This window comes from Tachypleus tridentatus, chromosome 13 (genome assembly GCF_004210375.1).
Source record: "Tachypleus tridentatus isolate NWPU-2018 chromosome 13, ASM421037v1, whole genome shotgun sequence".
In the NCBI taxonomy this organism is placed as follows: domain Eukaryota; kingdom Metazoa; phylum Arthropoda; class Merostomata; order Xiphosura; family Limulidae; genus Tachypleus; species Tachypleus tridentatus.
The window spans coordinates 132,622,034-132,642,991 of NC_134837.1; the positions used below are offsets into that span (position 1 = coordinate 132,622,034).

Here is a 20,958-nt window from a genome sequence, read left to right on the forward strand (position 1 = left end):
ATCTTATTTATGTCGATACTTATTACTTTTTATACAAAATTGTTTGAAGTTTTGAACTGTTAAAATGATGTTACGCTTTAAACCGTTAGAGGGTAAACATAAACCTCTTTAGTAAGAAGGCGGTAGCAGTTGAAGAAAAATGGTATAGTTGTTTAAATGTTTATTATTTGACTTTGAATTTATTATACTTTGTGATTAATGTGTGATCCCCAACGGACCGTTAGTAATTATAATATGTAAGCGTTATAAGTTAGAATGTCTGTGAAACTCAAAAGAATAATGGTCGTGTTAAAATTTGATGTTAGTAATAGTAGTTAGCTCTAGCAGTAGAAAGTAGAACTTTATTTGGAGACGTATCTCCGAAGGCTTCGCCTTACATGCTTGACTAGGTAAAATTAAGTATAATAGCTTGAATCGTGTCATCAGTAGGCTATATTAAAATTTAGTAATATAAACAAAAGCGAAAAATAAACACGCCTTTTTTTAACACAGTAAAAGATAAAATATTTTCGGTTTTCAGCCGTGTAGTTGTGTATCACTCTTAATGTTATTATCAGCAGAGCAAGTTTTACCTGAACTGGAGTGAAATACGCAACTGATTTTAGTTCTTATTCTTCATTTCAGTTTCATTATACCCCAAAACGATAGGTTTTGTTTTTAATTTCTTCTCTTGTTATATAGTAGTAAAATGTGCCTAAAATTGAAACAAAGAAAAAAAAATTTCAGTGTTGTTGGTATTATTCTTAGTGTTACCACAAGTTGTAAATATAACTATAAACAGTGTTAATATTATTGTCGCCATCTACACAGTTAATCAGTTCTTCCAAAGGTTAGAGTTGAATTAAATCCCAAACTTTTGTGATCAGTAGAAAAGAAAGACTAGGTAAAACTAATATCTTTTTCTATGAATTGCAGTATTAGTAATTATAAACATTAGTATTTACTCATAATATTGTTGAATTGTACATTTATAATAATTTCTTCATCAATCATTCAAGCCAACTCCAAACTTGTTTTCTGAAAAGTTGGTTTCTTGTCATCAAATTTAAATTTGCTGTTTATCAATTTTCAGTAATTTAAGTATTATCTCTCTTAACATCTGGCTTATGTAGTTGTTATTTGTTTAATTGATGTTTATTTTCTGTATAGATCACAATTTATAGTAGTTTTGGTATGACATTCATATTTTTTAAGATATTGGGTATAGAAAAAAAAGTTTTATTAAAATTTAGGATCAACAGAAATATTGAATTTGTTCACTACCACATTAGTTTGGGTCTAAAAGTCCATAGGGCAAGGTTTTGAAGGAGCATAGCCTTCAATTTGATAAGAGTAGCCACAAGTTTTCAGTGCACAATAAGGTAAAATTTCTACTCAAATCCAAGGAAAACTATAAATAGCTAACCATGCTTTTTCCATATTTTTTTCCTGTGTAATATAACATTTAAGGACAAGGATATTGTTGATGTATTGAGGCTTGCCTATCCACTAAACTTTAAAAAAAAAAAAAAAAACTTTTAATTCAAATAATTATCAAAACATCTTGAATTCCCTTAAATGTATTGTATCTACCACATTTAAAGACAGTCTATTCCAAAAGCCATCTTTCCTCTTAGAAAAATCAAACTTTAGTTGAAGATTATTCTACCCTGACATTATTAATTTTTGTCCCCTTGTCCTACCATTCTCACCACTAATTGTGAAAAAATATGATGCACTGACACTTACCAATTTCCTTTCTAATATTAAACACCTCAATCTGATCCCCACTAAGTGTTTTTTACAAGAGAAAAATTTCAGATCATAGGCATAGCATAATCTGTTCTTGTATTACAACCTTACCATCTCAGATATCATTCTAGTAGACTTTCCTCTACACCTGGCCTGGCATGGCCAGATAGTTAAGGCACTTGACTCGTAATCTGAGGGTTGCAGGTGTGGATCCTTGTCACACCAAACATGCTCACACTTTCATCCATGGGGGCATTGTAATGTGACAGTCAATCCCACTATTTGTTGGGAAATGAGTAGCTCAAGAGTTGGTGGTGGGTGGTGATGACTAGTTGCCTTTTCTCTAGTCTTACACTGCTACATTAGGGACTGCTAGTGCAGATAGCCCTCGTGTAGCTTTGCATAAAATTCAAAAGAAAAAAATAATCCTCTACAACCTTTCCAACAACTCAGTATCCTATATATGGTAAGAAACCCAAGAACGATCTAAGCAATTACTTACTACAATGAAATTATAACCTCTTTTTAGATTTGTATACAGTATCTATGTAAAAAAAGCTTAAAATCCTATTTGCTTTACCACATATAACAGTACTCTACACTGGTGGCTCAACGAACCAATCAAACAACACATGGATGCTCTTTCTTCCATAAAACTGTTACATTACACTAAAAGAAAAAGTTAGGGTTGTCTGTTTGAAGTGTTTAAGAATGTAAAGAAAAATGATAGTGTTAATGCATCATAATTTTCCATACTTACCAGTGACAATACTAGGACTAAGAGACAGATATAAATTTTGGCAGGGTAGGAGTCATCTTCAGCTAAGGTCATTTTATTTTTCTAATAGGGTGGCTGGCTTTTGGAATGGGTTACTTTCAGATTTTGTGGAGACATCAAGCTTTCTCTTAAATTTACTAAGTATATGAAAGATAAGGGCTGGTTTCAAGATATCTTTAAAAAATTATTTATTAATAGTTTAAAGGGTTTAAACAGTCAAGATGAACCAGTAGGTTCCATGTTGTTGCAAAATGTTACCAAAATAAGGTGATGTTTTTTTGATTAATAATTAGGGTGTAAAATTCATATGTTGCTTTACAACTGTGGCTGGCCACAGGCTTACAAATGCTCACTCAAGGTCATTGCTAGTTCACCTGCAAACTGTTCAGTTATGGTAATGATTTTAAGGACCTAAAAAAGGACATTGACACTTAATATTTTTCTTTCCCATGGTTTCTGAAATTGAGGGTTGCCCTATAAACAGGTCAACATGATACAATTTAGATTTATCATAATCCCAACAACTTAACCTGTTTTAAAATCCTTAGGAAAATGCCTGATCCAGAAGCTTTATTCTTTAAGCTTCTCAAATTTTTTTTTTTTAAGTTCATAATGTCATCATCTTGTTTGAATATGTTTCTATCTGGTAACTTCATGATGAGAAATATTGCTTGTATCTTTATTTGTAAAAACTGAAGAGAAAGAAGAATATATTAAACCTGGCCATCTCATAATAATTAGATATTAATATTTATCCCACAAAAGATATCCTTTTCTAACATTTTACTTACCTTTAATGTAGTTAAACTTGCAAATCCTTATTGTTAATTTTTATGTTGTCAGTCAACCCTTTTTTCAGCTGCCTTATGTCTTATTTGACAATCTCCTTTGTAGAGTCCCGTCAGGGTCAGGTGGATAAGGCACTCGACACATAATCCGAGGGTCGTGGGTTGTAATTCCCTTCACACCAAACATGCTCGTCCTTTCAGCCATGGGAGCATTATAATGTGACAGTCAATCCCACTAATCATTGGTAAAAAAGTAACCCAAGAGGTTGCAGTGATGACTAGCTGCTTTCCCTCTAGTCTTACACTGCTAAATTAGGGACAGCTAGCACAGATAGTCCTCATGTAGCTTTGTGCGAAATTCAAACCAAACCAATCCTTTATAGATATAGATAGATAGATAAAGTTAAAAAAAAAACTGTGTTTGTGTGTTCTCTACTAGTTTGCTAGAATAATCTGAACCAAATTTTGTAGGATAATAGTTTGGAACAAGTGAGCATGTTAATCCTATAGGTCTGTAGTTTCTTACAATTGAACTCAAATTACCAATGTCGATGAGCGAGAATCTAAAATAAGAGCCTTCTGTATTTTCAATTTGCTGAGATATTGCTACATTTACTGACTTAAACACAGAAGCCATACCCACCTCTTCCCATTTTTGGAAATGCTTACTTACACCTAATTCTGTCTCTGATGTGTGAATAACTAATAAAAAGCTCAATGTTCCCTAGTGGCTTTCTCAGCCTTTTTGGAATATTTGGGTAATAAATTAGATATGCTAGTTGTATAAAATTGATATTGTAACATAGTTTTTGGTTATATATAACCTAAAAAAGTGTTTCACATTTTCCATGTGAAATTTTATAAGGCTTAGCAACCTATGGCAAGCAGTAAACAAGTACAGAGTTTCTTACTAGAAGAGCTAATTGTTTGCTATTCCTTTTTATTTACTGTCCTATGTTTTAACAAAACTAAAACTTAACTTATTTGCAAATAGTTATAATGTATATACTTATATAATGTATTATAACTGAAATGTAACTGTATTTTACAAATACTAGCCCACTAAAACACAGCAAGGACAGGTGACTTTGTAAAGGTTAGTTTTATGTTATTAGTTACAGTAGTGAGTGTACTTGTACCATACAATTGTAACTTTGTAATGTGAGCCAGACACAACTGAAAAGGCCAATATAACAAAAATAATAAATATATGTAAATGTATGATATCATGAGATTTAAGCTATTTAGACAAAACATTTATGTTTTCATGTTATGATTTGTGGTTATTCTAGAAAAACATTACATTTATTTCTTAATTTTTTATGAATATTACAAGGTTAGTTAAATTGATTAAACCCATATAGAGATTCAATAGTGAAAAGTGAATTACAAAGTTTTTACTTAAACATTTATTAATTATGTGGGGGCTATAAAGATTTTGTATGTGAAGTTTGAAAGTTTTCTTATGAGTAAAAGTATTTTAATCTTAAAATTAAATCCACATGTTAGATAGCCAAAAAAAAGGCATGATTACTCAAGCTCTTATAAATTAATTTAAAAAATGTGATATTTTTGATATAAAAGCCTTGTAATATTGTCTGATAATATATAAAATTTACATTTGCATTTACTAATATGAAAAGTTATAGCATGAAAACTATAACAAGCACAAAATGGTTACAAGGTCAGTCCCTAGAACCAAGCCATTGCTGAAAGTTAATGGGGTCTGGAAGGAGTTGTGAATCTCCATTATTAATGTTATTGAGCATTTATTTTTTGAGAGTTAACATTAATGATGTTCAGATGTTGATATGAAAGAGTACTGAGTTATACCCAATTCCCAGTTTGACCTGTGACCATTCAACTTTAGTCTGTAAGACACTTCTTTTTCCAATGACCATCAACAAATTAATTGCATGAAACTCTGTGGAAGAACAGTAAGAGGTGGGTATTAAAAGTGGGTAAGAGAAATCACCCATAACACCACTACCTCATTGTAGTCACCCTGACCATTGCGCTAGTGTGTATTGTTTTAAGTATGTACACAGTGAGATATTAATGCTAATAGAAGATGTTTGGTGACATAATAATGAATACTGTGATAATATGTTATAAATAAATTGTGTGAAAGTTAAGATTTTTTTGTGTTATTTATCATAACATGTACTCCACCCCAGATTTTTTTCAAAGTTCATAACCCAGAAAGTATGGGTAACTTAGCTTGACTTTTATATTCCTTTAAGATTTACACCATGGGGATCAGTTTATTTTTCTCTAATATTTAAGGCCTTTTGTAAATTTTTTTTTCAGTAGCAGAAACAGGTAGTGTTTTTAATTTGGTTAATTTCTGAGAATAACTTTAAATTCATGCTGCTGGTCATTCATTAAAATTCCCAGTTTTGTTTTAAGCTCATAATGTGACCAATCATGTTTAACAGTGCTTAACAACAAACAAAAATAACAGAACTATTTTATATACAAGTTAATTTCTTAATTTAAAAGTAAATAATAAAATAACACATTTAAATATAGATTTTAGTGTTGTCACGTGGTATGTTGAATGCAGCACTGTTTAAAATTAGGTGTTTGTGATGTCAAAATAGTATGTCTATAATTTCATACAAACTAGGAACTCAAATTACTAATGTTAACAAGCTAGAATATAAAATAAGAACTTCACATATTTTTTATTTTGGTGAGATGTAGCTCGTACTGATTCAAACACTATGATCCTGCTCAATTCTTTCCATTTTTTGAAATGGTCCGTTATATACTCTTACTATGGCATATGACGTGAATAACCAATCAACAGTTTTGAATGGCCCCAGAGTGGTTTTCTCCACCATCTTAATCATTGAAAAGGCTTCTGTGTTCTTTATCCAAGTTTTGAAGGAGGTAGGTTGTATCTTTAGCCTGCTTAAAGTTTCATATTTTATAAAGTATACAAAAACCTTAGTTACTAAGCTTAATAAATGATAGTGGAACTATATGACATCAGTGTAGTTATTTATGATTTTTTGGTTATTCAACCTACAAAAAAATTGTTTGATATCCTCCACATGCAAAATTGTAAAAGGCTTAGTAACTTTCAACTTGTGGCAACAGCCAAGTACAAAGGTCATAGTGAGAAGAAACAGTTGTTTACTTCTTAATTTATTGTTCTATATTTGAAGAAAAACAAGTTTAATAATTTATTTCTAAATAGTAGTAATCTATTTACATAGAGTATAGGAAATACAAGTTTTACTGAAAACAAACATTTCAAATGTATTTAGATTTTATAGATTATGCAAGTAATATGTTGTTTTTTAAGTGTAAAGCACTAAAATATCAGTACAAATGAACTTGCACAACTATGCACTGACTTATCAAAAGTATTTTTCAACCATAGGGCTGAACAGATCTGGCACAATATTGTTATAGGGTATCTTTTTAATTTTAGCATTTGTGGATTATAATTTGGATCACATATTTAATATAGCTTGGAACCCTGTAAGTGAAGAAAAGAATCTTGGTATTATGGTGGGAAGACAACCACTCAGCCATCAGAGCTGTAATCTGTTGTTAGCCTGTTGACTGCTAAGTATTTCAGCTGCTACGGCAGCTCCTATGCCAAGTTTTTTTCAGAAAATTGAGTAATTTTTAAAACAAAGGAAATAAGCAACAAATACTATTTTTTCTCTAAGCCAAACTTATAGTAGTACACAAAACAATAACTTGTCCATGGCACTGTGTTACCGATCGGCTTGGGTGAGTTATCTCGTCTACGGCACTGAACAGGTTAATAGTAAAGCTAATAGTATTTTAGGGTATATTTATAGACATACCAATTATTAGTCATAAGAGTAGATTCATTGAAAAAAAGCTCAACAGAGGGCTACTAGAATGATTCCTAGGATAAAGGGGGTTATTTTACAGGAGATAGATTATCTCTTGAGAGAAAAAATTGTATTTTATTGAGGATTAGAAAATTATTTGTATGTCTAATTTTTTAAAAATAAATATAAACTGAAGATCACATATACTACATAGCAAAAAGGACAGCATACAGGAATTATTTGTATTTTCTTAATGAATATAAAGTCCTATACTGTATCAGAACACAGTGTGAGCTTTCTCAACTTTTGGGGAGTTTCTGAGACTACAGAACTGTGTGTTGCTGCACAACTTATCTACTTCCATATTCATTATGAAAACATAGTTAAAAAGATGTAGAACTAGAAGGTTATTACTTTGCTTGGAATTTAGTACTGTTTCAATAACTAGATGTGTATCTGGTTTGTTTGGGGAACAATAGGATAAATCCCTACAATTTTTTTGTTCTATGTTCTGAATGTAATAGGGTGAGAGGACACAAGTGTACCATTTAAAGAACCGGCTAGGCTCCATTTAAGATTTTGCAGCAGAATGATTAGTTTTAGTACATAAATTATATGTACAGAAAAAAATTATCTATCTTAACTCAGAGCTTAAACTAAGAACTTGAACCTCATTGTCTTCTGTTAGCACCACCTATCAAAAGGTTTTATAACTGCTACTCCTTCACCTCTTTCTGTCTTTACTTTTTGCTACACTAAGGAAAAAGATTAGACATTCCTAAAAACTAAATTTCTTTTATTCATTTACATATTTTTTTCATAATACCCGAGAGTTATTCCTAGAGATAATGATACTTTGTATTCCCTTCTATAATCTTAACCTGCACATATGTACAGCCATACTTTTTCAGAATTCTGCATATGCAGACAATGTTAATAAAATGAAAAAATAAGTGTATTACTAAATGAGATGTAACAAGCTAACAGGTTCAACTTACCTTTTTTTTTTTAATACAAAATGTAACTTAATATTGCCATATTAAGTATTTTTATTTAAAGGTTTCTTTCAAATAAAAGAATTTAAAGTTATGTGAAACTTTTGAATTAACAATGGACACGATAATACTAATTTTATTGGAGTATACTGATAGTGAATTTTTAAATTAAAATTTGAACTTAACTCAGTAAAACCTTCTCATCTGTGTAGAAAAGAGTTTAAAGAGTACCCAGGCTAGAGAGGGTTAAAGGTTATTTCCTTATCCTTTCACTTGTGGTTATAGGATTCTGCCATGCACTCTTTTTCAACTTGTATGTCACTGTCTATCATGATCTCTGCTTTTCTCCCTCACATCTAATCTGTCCTTCTTTGGATTCTCATCTCTTCCTGCATTATGTACATACTTTCCATTGTTGTATGGCCCACACTTCTCTCTTTTATGGTTTGTGTTCCAGACTTTTCATTCTTTAAATTACTTAATCCACTTGTGTTCTTTCTCCAGTAACACTCTATAGTTGCTTTTGTCAATTATCCATTTAGAGAATTCTTCATTGGATGGAGACTTGAGTCTTCAGTTCTTGGTGCCATCCCATTTAATGTTTCTTTACACACATTTTGGCTGCTTGTTGTTGTTTTTAATTATTTAATATTCATTTTACAGGGCCCTCATGCCTTCAAGACATGTACCCTCCCTTGTGAATCATCACTCTGTTCTTTTGCTGCTTCTGATTAGCAATCAGAATTTTTCTCGACATTTTACTTTGAGGTACATAATCAGTGTCAGAAATGTTTGTCATATCTAACTTCCCTCTCCATATAAAGGGAATAAAAAAACATTTTTGCTGAATTTGGTAGGTTTAACTTATCTATTCTCTTAAAAGTGGCAGTGTTTAATGGATTTTCATTTTAACAGCAAAAGGGCAGGATACCTCTATAAAATACACAAATGTTTCTGATGTCATTTCCCCTTAAATCAGGCCAACAAAAACTTGTCCATCTTCTGTAGCAAACAGTTACAAATGTCATGTCACAGACATTAAATTTGAGTATACTGATTCAATATGTTTATAAAAATTGCAAGATGCAAACAGATAAACACACTTAGCTTTCTATATTAGATTCTGACTTGTCTTTATCCAATGTTAGAATATATTTATAGTAACACTTTACTTTGTGTTAAACATATATGACAAAGTATTAAACCTAACTATTTTATTGTTTTCTTTATAGGGGGCCCACAAAACTTTTAAAGTAAAACAGAAGTTGGCTAAGAAAATGAAACAGAATCGTCCAATTCCACAGTGGATTCGGATGAAAACAGGAAACAACATCAGGTAAGAGAAGACGTATTTTGGTATAAGAAAGCAGCATTAGCTTGCTACATTAAGTAATAAAAGTGTTACTACTCACTCACTCCAGCTCTTCAATTATAAAGACAGCAAGTGAATCTTGAATCCATGATAGTTTTATAAATTTCATCCAACACTTGAAGTCCCCAGAAGTCTGATATATGTTCTACTTTCACAATTTTCATTTTTTGTTGGGTGTGTACATTTTGGTTATAGGGAACTTAAAAATGAAATTTTGGTTTATTAAATATAGTCCTACTGGTTTTTATTATACTAGGAAGGAACAGATGTGAGGAGAATATTGAAAACTTGCTTTTAGGTGTAATTTAATTTCAGTAAACAAAATTTTCATTAATTGAATTTTTCTCATTAGGTATAATGCTAAGAGGCGGCACTGGAGAAGAACCAAGCTGAAACTGTGAACATTACAGAGAGAAAATGTCTTCAGTTGTATTTCATTTTCTAGTGTCAGTAATACAATGAAAATAAACTTATGTAATTAGAAAAGTTGTTTATTTAAATTACAATCTTATATCATACAAAACTTATCCTTGAACCAGTATTTTCTTAAAATCACCTTCCCACTTCAATTTATGAATTAGAGAATTAACACTTTCCAAAACATCACCTGTAAGAAGGAAAAACATTAATACTCACAACTCCTCATTTTCTGAACAGAGGTAAAGACTATTAATACACTGCCTTATGTGTTTACAAGTTGGTTAAAATGATCAGTGTTTATCAGTACACAAAAAATAATTTATTCAAGTACTGTGATGACTAACTTTAAAACAAACATTATTCATCAAATGGTACAGGGTCCAGTTTAAAGCCCCTAATCTTTCATGAAATAATTTAAGTAACTTGCATTGTAACCTCTTAAAATAAGATTTGAATTGATATACAAATAACACTTACCTATCTGGATCACATCATTCTCACCCCCTGCCCTGAATGAACCTACAGTATCTCTGTTTATCAACAATCTGGGAATTCTTTTTCGGACTAACTCAGAAATGCTGGCAAAAGGTTCAACCTAAGAAATAATAAAACATTAAATGTATTGGTGGAAAAAACTTCTTTTTTAATTGATATTTTACAAACATAAAACTTCATATATTAGTGAAAATGTGCAAATTACACTTATTTTCTCTTCACAAAGATACAAAACCTACAAACCTGAGTGCTTTCAAAAGGTGGACCTTTCTTCTTTTGGAGTGAACTAGGAATGACCAGTTTCCTATCTGTTTTTATCTTAACATTGTGAAGTTCTTTTGTCGTCGTCCCCAATACATTACAAAATTTATCTATTTTACATACAGTACAGAAATGTGTTGTACACACCATTATTATTCTGAAATATATCTAACATGACGATATTAATAACTACTTGAACTTACTGGTAAGGAAAGGGAACTACATTGGTTAATTTAAGATTCTGTCAGACTTCAACTTACTAGAAATTCTTAAAAACTTATTTTTTGTTTGCACTTAAATAATAGGTCAATACTTCCTTCCTATTATAACATCTCTCTTCTTTACTATTATAGGTGATGTACATAACTGCAGACCTCTTTTAATTCAGTTTTAACACGCATAACTTACATGTGATGATGGTACAAATGGGAACACCTTTTTTATCTTACTCTTCTAAAATATATATGATCAACAGTGAATCATTAATTATACAAAGTAGTCAAAGCATAAAGGGATAGGCTTACCTCTAAGGATGTGCCCATTACAATTAACAGATCAGCACGAGGCATGTCTGTCATGTGGTACCAGAATCGTGCTGGAAGCTGCTCTCCAAAGAATGTGATGTCAGGCTTCACAACCCCCTTAAAAGGGAAAGATCAATTAAAACCCCTACTTTTACAGAGTATTAAAGCTCCAATGTTTCAAATTATTGAATGGTTTATATAAAATATTGCATTTTTCAAATGTTGAAAATTATAATTTATTTATAAAAATAGTTTAGTTTGTTTACGAGTAATGATACACACTAAACTTTTTGCTTGATATAGCAATATCATTGAGTATTTCATGCTTTCATAACTTTTACTTAACAACACTAAATGTATTTTATGAAATCGTTCAATACCAACAGGAAACTGAATTGTAGAGCATACATTTAGTTTGCAACTAATTAACAACCAAATTACTCATCTGAGGTAACTAAATATTTTTTTCAAGCTAGAGAAAAATAATTCATGAAACCAGTTTTTATTGTTCTCTAAATGTGATTTAAACCTACATGCTATATAGACTTGTGTTGAATAATATCTTGTTACAAAGATGAGGTTTACTCAGAAATTTCAAACTTAATTTATAAAATGGTTTGACAAACAAATTGAGATATTAAATTTATATGAAACCAAACTGAAAACAATAACACTAACAATATCAACTTAATATATGATTTGTAACTAGAAAATAGGAAGAAAAAAAAACATGAAAAGTGCTGATGGCTTTTCATATTCTCGGTCACACAACTCGAGAGGTAATAAACGTAATCAATAAGCCATAAATGCTACGAAACATTTGCAGTTAACCAAGTCAGGTTTCTTCAGAGCAGTTTAAACAAACTTAGTGGACTCAATATTAGTTCATTAATTCTAGCTGAATTATTCAATACACAAAAGTTTCTCAGGAATTTATTAAAGTAATAAATAGTTTCAGGCTATAGTATCAATATCCATTTGTTTTTATTATAAAAGTTAATATTAATCAAACATTTTACTGCATATGAACAATACTGTTCGATTTTCATCAAAACTTGTACATATTGCACTTGAAGAAGTTAAATACGTGCCTTGCATCTCTGATTTTTACACTGTGGTGTCTCATCAGCAAATATCTTGTCCTAGGGAGAGAAAAAAACACACTATAGAACATCATAACCATAAATCTTTACAATGATCTACTTTGTAATTAAATACTCATTAAGCACTTTTCACATCTACCAAGAAATAAGCTATATAGTTTTCAGGGGATGAAATTAGAAAACTTTACTTTTTATAATTTAAACTCTACTGTTGTTATAATTATGTTTTAACTTTATACATTAAACTTTTGTAATATTTACAAAAGTTATTAATACCAATCAACATCCAATGTCTGTTGCAAGAAATATTATTTACCAGACTGATGTAAATAACTAATTCCACAACACAGCTGTTAAACTCTCATTATTATTCAATAACTGGAGAATGAAACAGATATATGTTATTCTTCACTGGACAAGTTGCTGGAAATAGTACCTATAAATATCTTTACTATTGGACTGTTGAAACAGGTGCTAGAAACCATTATCCTTGTATGCTATCAGGTCATCCCATGAGTAATGTCCGAAAATTTAATACAGAAAGTGCATCATCATTTCTGTCATTGTAGAAGGCTTTAATGACTAAAATATGTAATAGGAGATGTATAAAAATGTTTGGACAAATGAAAGAAACTAACCCATCTCCACTATTTCAGATCATTAAACAAAGAAGCTCTTAGGAAGATGTACGGAGGAGCACAGTAGGCATATAATGCTTTGTGAGTTTAAGAAAGGCAATAGTGCAGCAGAAACTAAACAAAACATTCAAAATGTTTATGGTGCAGAGTCTCTCAATGAAAGAAAACGTTGAAGGTGGTTTCAGAAGTTCAGATCAGGTGACTGCAGCTTAAGTGATGCTCCACGTTCAGGTTATCCTGTTGGGTTTAATGACGACTTGCTGCTGGCTGCACTTGATGAAGATTGTGCTATAGCAGTTGAAGAACTAGCACAGAAGCTTAATTCAACAGTTCACCGTCATCCGCAACAGCTTGTAAAGGTTTCAAAACTTGGAAAATGGGTCTCCCATAATTTGACAGATGCCAACCTTAGAGCAAGAATGGACATTTGCACTCATGAACATGGCTCACCTTTTTTTAAACAGGTTAATGACTGGAGATGAAAAATGGATATATTATAAAAAGGTTAAGTGCCACAGACAATGGCTCAGTGCATGTAAACTGGCTAAAGCAGTGCCTTAAATGGACCTCCACCCGAGGAAAGTCTTGTTAAGCGTTTAGTAGGATCCACTTTGAGTTGCTGCCACTCAATGTAACAATTACATCAGACTTCTGTTGTCAACAGTTAGAGCACTTGAATGATGCACTGAAAGAAAAGAGGCCTGCTTTGATCAATCGTAAAGGTGTTGTGTTACACCAGAATAATGCATGGCCCCCTAAACCAAGGATTAAAGAGCTAGACTGGGAAAACCTTCCACATCCATCTTATTCTCCAGACCTTGCCCCATCTGATTATTATCTATTCTGAAGTTTGCAGACCTATGTTGATGGAAAAGAGCTTGAAACACATGGAGATGCCAATACTACCCTCTCTACATTCTTTTCCTCCAAATCCCAAGACTTTTATAGAAGTGGCATTCAGAAGCTTGTGAATCATTGGCAGGAAGTAATTAATAATAATGGAATATACATTATTGATTAAATAACATTAAAAGCGTTTGAAATCCTTTCTCTTTTTCTGAACCTAAAATCAGATATTAATTAAGGGATGACCTAGTATATGAAATACAGAGGGGGAAGAGGTGTGCTTTATACATGACAGCCCTTTGCAATAAAACCTATGATATAGAGATATTATCAAGATACATATTTTGTTTTTTCAAAACACATATCTACACAATTGGTTAACTCTACTGTGTCTACCCTGGCTATCAAAATCTGATTTTTAGCATTGTGTGTGTGTATGTGTGTGTATATAGGCCCTCAAACATACTACTGGAACCACTGTGGGGGGTTTTCAAGCAGCAAAGGTACAGATCATTTTAGTATAACATACTTGACCTCTTTTCATGGTATAACCTTTTTTACAGTTCTCATAAAACAAAATTTTCTCATCCATAAAAAACATACCAACTTTTTTCCTGCCATAATTTGCGCAATTCAGGAAGATTTCCACAATTACAAATGTTGCTGCACAAAATATTACAGTAATACAAAAACAAAGATTGACAGAATATATCAAGACCTCAAAAAACCATGGATGGACGTCTACCTAACAGTGAAAGCACTTGCAATATAGTGCTTCACTGTCACAGAAACAAACTCATTTCTTAGATGTAATATAATGATAAATAATTACGATTTACCAACTTAAGGTGTTACTTTACAAAGAAGTTCTCACCCAAAACTATCATCTTGTAACAATTTCTTATTTTCCAATGGCTTGGAAACAAAACTCTTATGTGTTAAAGGTTAAAAAATATTACAATTTTTCCTTACTTTAATTTCCTCAGAAGAATGTTTAGTGCCACACTTGATACAGGAAGCAGTGTTAAAGGAACCATGGGCTTCTACTAGTTTCTCTGATGGGATTCCTGCTACTGTAATAGGAGATCCACTATTGTAGGATAAAAATTATTTCCAATTTCTGCAAACATTTTACAAGCAGAAAAATTTTTAACTATGTACCAAATGCTTTTGCCAAAATCATTTTAGAAATCTATATATTTCTTCCTTGAAACAATGAAAATAACAATAACAAAGATATCAAAATACACACTATTATGAATAGAAATAGAAGTTTTGTTGAAACGTTTGGTGCACGTACAAAAACGTTTAGCCACTGGCATAAGATATTAATTGTTTGTTCTGCAGAGATGTGAGTAGCATTTCTGAACTAGAAATGAACTACTGTATTTTTACCTGTGCAAATATACTGTGACATACTCACAAAGAACCTTGTTTTGATAAGACAGACTGCTCTAAGTCTGTGTCAAAAACTGTAGTGAAAAACATAACATCAGATGCTCTGTTTGTTGGTTTGTTTTTTTCATATTTCTCTTAATTTGTTCCCCCTTTGTTCTTAATTAATCCCCCTCAAAGTCAGAGAGTGATTTTGTGACACAGTGAGCATATTCAAAGGATTGTGAGAAAAAAAACTGTGATAAAGTTGATTTTTACATCAATATTGAGACTCGATGAAACTCTGTAGAATAAACACCACATGCCTGTTATGGAGACACAAGTGTAGAGAACGACGTTTCGAAAGTCTTTCGCCTTTTGCCTTCAGGTCAGTGTGTGTGCAAAACACAAATGCAAACTAACGTGGCAGGGGTTTAGTTTAGAGAGAGAGAAATCAGAAGAATTCTCTCTCCAACTGGGGTGTTCAGGAACATTGTGGTTCCTCTTCGTCCCCTTACGTGAGAAATTGTTAAAATATCCGTGGGGTTTTTTCCTTTACTTCTTTATAATATTTTTTAGGTGGAGTGGGGTATTTATGAGTTAAAGGAAAGACAGGAGAACTGGACGAGAGCAGCATGAGTGAAGTGAGCCAGACCTTGGCCCAAGAATGGAGTACACTGGCGGCTGGCAAATTGCTTTAAAATTCACTATTTACTATGGCTGGATAACCTATGACTGAGTAAACGGCCCTTTTCAGAATGTGGCTGGGACCTACAGATCCAATGCTGGAGATTTTGCTGTGGGGGGAAACAGGAGTACCCCGAGAAAACCCACTTTCACGGCCTGGGCGCAGAAAAATCTACCCAGACCGTGCCCTGAAGTAGCTGGGAAAAAACATAGGAAGAAAAAAGAAAATAATAATTAAAAAAAAAAGAACTGATGAACTGTGACAGTGGTATACATGGACACTGTTAGCTGCGGTCTTGTAGATCGGGTGGTATCTTCGTCATGAACTTGTTTTCACACTCGAAGCCCATTGGTGCAAGTGAAAAACGTGGTATTGGTGGTGGAACAACTGGCTGTTCTTTGATGAGTTGTTCTTCGCTGGTCTCTGATGTTTTGTTTCTTCTTGTGATTTTAGTTTGAGTTTTCTGCGTGGAGGTAGTTTGTTTTTCAGTTTGAACTGTCGCGTCAATGGTTATCTTGGTAGTGGTTTGAGTCTGGCTAGTTGTTGAATTCTGTGGAACTTGGATTGAAGTCTGGCATGATCTGACCTCTTTCTTTCTTGGGTTGCTGACACTTGGCTTGTTGCTAGCAGGGGGAGTTGACGTTTTCTGGGTCAAATTATTTGTATCTGTCTTCGTGTTTCTTCTGGTTAGATCTGGACTCGGTGGTCTTTTTGTAGTTTCTTGTTGGAAGTTGTCCGTTGGTTGTTTCTGATGTCTGGATTCTTTGTTTGACAAAGTGTTGAAAGGTCTTCGATGTGGGCGTTCGCTCTAAAGTGGAATATATGATAATAACAGCCGTCACGTAAAATACAGTCAGCACTGTACTTCGACGTTGTCACTATCTTCATGAAGTACATAGGCAGGTTAGTGTTTTTAGAAAAAATTTGGTGAACAGCATATACATTGGCTTGGATTTGAGGTTCTATGGCTTGTTTGATTTCTTCTGATTCTACTGATGGGTCGACACCCCTGAGAAATACTGAGTAAAGACTAACTGGACTTTTAGTAGGGGAACAACTGACATTAAATTTGGTGTTCCATGGTTGGCATAGATAAATTTGGTCTGCAGTAGTGGCTGGTTGGATGAGGATTCCGCCCCAGCGTAAAATTCGGGTCCTGGACGGTTCAATGGTTGCCCCTGGCTTGGCTCGGGCAATCAACGGGGCGACTTGAAACGGCGTGAGGTTCGACAGTAGCCCGTTGATGATTACCAATAATTAAACTAACTAAACTAACGTGGCAGGGGTTCAGTTTAGAGAGAGAGAAATCCGAATAGTTCTCTCTCCAACTGGGGTGTTCAGGAACTTTGTAGTTCCTCTCGTCCCCTTCGTGAATTGTTATTAGGATTAAGTGGTGGTTTTTTATTATTATTATTATTTTAATAAATTAATTATCGTTATTATTCTTGACTTTTTGGGTGGGGAATGTCTCACTAAATGGTCTTTTGGGTGGAGGCAAAGGTGGCAGTGGAAAGAAGGAAAGGTCGGGACCTGTCTCAAAAGAAAAGTTGGGTAGATGTGAACATGAATGTAATTCATTCAAGTTCAGATCAAATCAAACGCCCGATTCTGGGTCTGGCAAAAGGTTGCCTGGGCTGGGATCTAGAAATCCAATGCCTGAAGATTTTGATGTGGGGAAACGGAGTACCCGAGAAAACCCACTTTCACCCGACAGGCCGAAAGTTTTGCCTGTCGTGTGCCCTGTACCTGAAAAGAAAAGGAATTCATGTTAATAACATAGTTTTTATGTATTTAGACTCTTTGTTGAGTGGATTGTGATTCTTGAAATATGTTGTATGGTGATATGTATTTTGTTGGTGCACTTGATAATTTGTGTAGTGATGCCGTTAGTTTGTTTCTGTTTTCTGCTTTTCGATAATATTTCATAGAAAGTTCTGTTATTCTATCTCTTATAGTTGGTAAATTACTAATTTGGTGTAGATAATTTGTTGGTGTAAAAGATGGTAAACTGAATGCGGATTTTAATATTTTGTTTTGTTGCACTTGGATTTTTTGGAGTGTGTTGTTTGACATGTTGTATGTTACTTGACATCCGTGCTCTATTAGTGGACGGATGTAAGCCTTGTATATTTGTATAATGGTGTTCGTGCGCATTTTGATTGTTTACCAGTTATAGTCTTTAGATATGAAATCCTTTTTCTTATTGATGAGTGTATATTGTTTATGTGTTTTTCCATGTTAGTTTTGTGTCGAAAGTGACGCCAAGGAATGTGATGTTTTGCTCATGTTGATGGTTGTGTTTCCAAGTGATAGATTTATTTTTCTAGATTTTTCTTTGCTTCTTTAGTTTTCTATAGAAGGTGATTGCTTGTGTTTTGTCGGATTTAACACGACCCTCCACTTGTTGCTCCATGTTGAGACGTTGTTTAGTGATTCTTGTGCGCGAGACATGGCCATTACTGGGTTTCTGGAGGTGCTCCAGATTGCGATGTCATCTGCGTATTTGTGAATTGTGTGTGTATGTTAGATTTGGAAAAGGTATGTCACTGACGAAAATTATGTAAAGAAGTGGAGAGAGGACTGATCCTTGGGGCACTCCTGCCGTTATATTAAACAATTTGGATATGGTTTTATTGACTTTTACTTGTGCTGTTCTATTGGTTAAAAAATTTGAAATCCATTTGACTATCGTAGGATTTATTTGTAGGTGGTTTAGTTTGTATATGATGGCATTGTGCCAAACGCTGTCGAATGCTTTTTTGACATCTAGGAATACCCGATGGTTACTTGATTGTTGTTGTAAGCTTTGTATATTGATTCGTGAGTCGTGTGAGGTGATCTGTTGTTTGTCTATTTTTCTGGAGGCATTTTGAGATTCTGGAAGGATGTTGTTTGATTCGCAAAAATGGAGGAGACGGTTGGAGATAATTCTCTCCATCAGTTTGCCAAGGCAGCTTAACAGACTGATGGGGCGGAAATTATCTGGATTTGTTCTGTTAGTTTGTTTCTTGGGGATCATTGTTATGATGGCTTTTTTCCATGTGTCAGGGTAATACCCTGTCGCTAATGAAATGTTCATGATGTTTGTGAGGTGTTGTAGTAGGAGAGTGGAACTTTTTTTGAGAATAATATTTGGTATTTGGTCATGTCCGGGGGGGAAGTGTTCTTCAAGTTTTTGATATTAATCTTTAGTTCGGTTATGGTTATTTTTCTATTGATTGAATTTGAGTATGCTTCTAGTGTCTCTCCGGGAAATCCTGGTGAGAATGAAGCTTGGTTTGCATTTATGTAGTTGTTGACATGGTGTTGGTGTTGTGTGTCGAAATCTACTGAGTTTAAATCGCTAAAAGCGGATTTGTAATAGTCAGCTAATAAGTCAGCTTTCTCTTCGTCCGTCCTTGCGATTTTATTGTTGTGTGTGATGTTTTGGCCCGGCATGGCCAGATGGTTAAGGCACTCAACTCGTAATCCGAGGATTGCGGGTTCGAATCCCGTCACACCAAATATGCTCGCTCTTTCCGCCGTGGGGGCGTAATAATGTGACGGTCAATCCCACTATTCGTTGGTAAAAGAGATTACCAATAATTCAGTGTGTGTCAGACTTTTATAGTGTCCTGGTGGATTGTGGAGAGTGTGTTATGATTGGTTGGATTATCACTGTTCCTGATTGGAGGAGAGATTTCCCTATAGATTCAACCAATGGCAGCCACAGGTTACTCACCTCTAATCTGGAGTCTCTGTTTAGTGAAGGTTTAATAGTGTTAATATAAAATGATTCTTTGATTTTTCTTATCTTCCAGAATTTGTCTGTGTCGATGATTCTAGTTTTCTCCCAGCTTACTCTGTGTCCAGTTGATGTGGCATGCTCTGCAATGGCTCATGAAAACACAAAATTCAGCAAAAACTTAGATGAGAAACAAAAATATTGTCTCTTTGTGTGTGTGTGTAATAAAATATTCACAAACCTTCAAAGGTAACAATGAGTGAATCAATAATACTGTTCTAGTCTAACAGTGGTTTGATCAATAATATTGTAGGCTAACAATGGTTGGTCAGTGATGCTGTTACAGTGTATGAAGCATTTTGTTTGTCTTTCAGAACAAACATCTTTATATGTACCTATATGATTCATCAAAATTTCTCCCATTTCTTTTATTTCAGTACTTCATTTTGTGAAGAAGTAAATAAATTTTACTTGGAAAGTGATGCAAAACTAACACCTTACTGTTAGCTATGTAAACAAAACTTGGTTTAGTGATGTTACATGGTGTACAGCCAACCACAGACAAACTGTCCTTCATGGTTAGTGTTCCATGATGAATTATTTGACTTACAGTTGCATGCCTTAGCTATGCTTTTTAACCCAAGACTCAATGGGAAATTCAACACACGCCATTACAAATTCCGACATCACTGGTCTGGTTAACAGGAGTTATAAATATGAGCATATATAATTAATATTTTTCAATTCTGGGGCATGCAATGCCTACACATATGACTTGTCACTGTACATAAATCAAAGTTGTAAAGTTTAAAACTTCTTTATATTTATGAACTTAAAATCCTTTCTTTCATACAAAATAATTTTAATTCTTTTAGATTTACTTAAACTAATTGAAGATACATCCACAAATTATGTTAAATTAGTATAACCAAGATTTCTACTTTGTATTAATATGTTTTAGTGTAACTACAACTTTTTTCTTATCATTAACCACTACTGTCAAAGAGTAGGGTTACATTTTCCACATAAAGAGACTTCAAAGGGCCCTGTAATAATAGATGCAAAAGTGAGCTTGATGGCAACCTCATAATGGTCCAATTCACTGAGTTAATTCTAAGCATTTTAAAAGATGAACAGAATAATAAAACTTAAGATTTAGAACAAGAAATGAGACTTCAAGATTCTACAGAAGACATCTACTGCTAATGAAAGTGTTCCTATTCCCTGATATACACGTGATCTTTAATTTGAAGATTCATACATAGCTGAATGCATACACAGTTCTTAAACCAAAAAAATTATCACTAAGAATGTTTAGGAATTCAGAAAATGGTCATTCAGTATTAAAAATATACTGCTGCACTACATAAACATAATGAAGTCCATACTGTAAATAACGGGTG

The 20,958-nt window shown here is 33.2% G+C and overlaps 2 protein-coding genes across 9 annotated transcripts in view; one reads left to right on the forward strand and one right to left on the reverse strand.

Moving 5' to 3' along the window:
• RpL39 (ribosomal protein L39) lies at positions 1-9,968 on the forward strand. Of its 2 annotated transcripts, none has more exons than XM_076475096.1 (4): positions 1-142; positions 6,004-6,192; positions 9,343-9,446; positions 9,835-9,968. In XM_076475096.1, the coding sequence occupies exons 2-4, from the start codon at positions 6,079-6,081 to the stop codon at positions 9,881-9,883; spliced, it is 267 nt and encodes an 88-aa protein (XP_076331211.1). In that variant the 5' UTR covers positions 1-142; positions 6,004-6,078; the 3' UTR covers positions 9,884-9,968. The 2 variants fall into 2 exon arrangements, with proteins under 2 accessions (XP_076331211.1, XP_076331212.1); XM_076475097.1 differs by lacking the exon at positions 1-142 and adding an exon at positions 4,370-4,393.
• The window catches only part of LOC143236681 (NAD-dependent protein deacetylase sirtuin-3-like), a 28,771-nt gene continuing 17,768 nt past the window's right edge, over positions 9,956-20,958 (reverse strand). For all 7 annotated transcript variants that reach the window (XM_076475092.1, XM_076475093.1, XM_076475088.1 and 4 more), the window contains 5 exons: positions 14,742-14,842; positions 12,274-12,324; positions 11,183-11,299; positions 10,380-10,497; positions 9,956-10,089 (listed from right to left, as the gene is read on the reverse strand). In XM_076475092.1, the coding sequence (XP_076331207.1) occupies positions 10,007-10,089; positions 10,380-10,497; positions 11,183-11,299; positions 12,274-12,324; positions 14,742-14,842 (470 nt within the window). In that variant the 3' untranslated portion in view covers positions 9,956-10,006. The remainder of the gene's footprint in view (positions 10,090-10,379; positions 10,498-11,182; positions 11,300-12,273; positions 12,325-14,741; positions 14,843-20,958) is intronic.

Bases quoted from the DNA above. Each gene is read 5' to 3' on its own strand.
- RpL39 (XM_076475096.1), top strand. From the start codon at position 6,079: ATGGCATATGACGTGAATAACCAATCAACAGTTTTGAATGGCCCCAGA. The intron at 6,193-9,342 runs GTAGGTTGTATC...TTTTCTTTATAG, and splicing joins TTATCCAAGTTTTGAAGGAG to GGGGCCCACAAAACTTTTAA. The intron at 9,447-9,834 runs GTAAGAGAAGAC...TTTTCTCATTAG, and splicing joins AAAACAGGAAACAACATCAG to GTATAATGCTAAGAGGCGGC.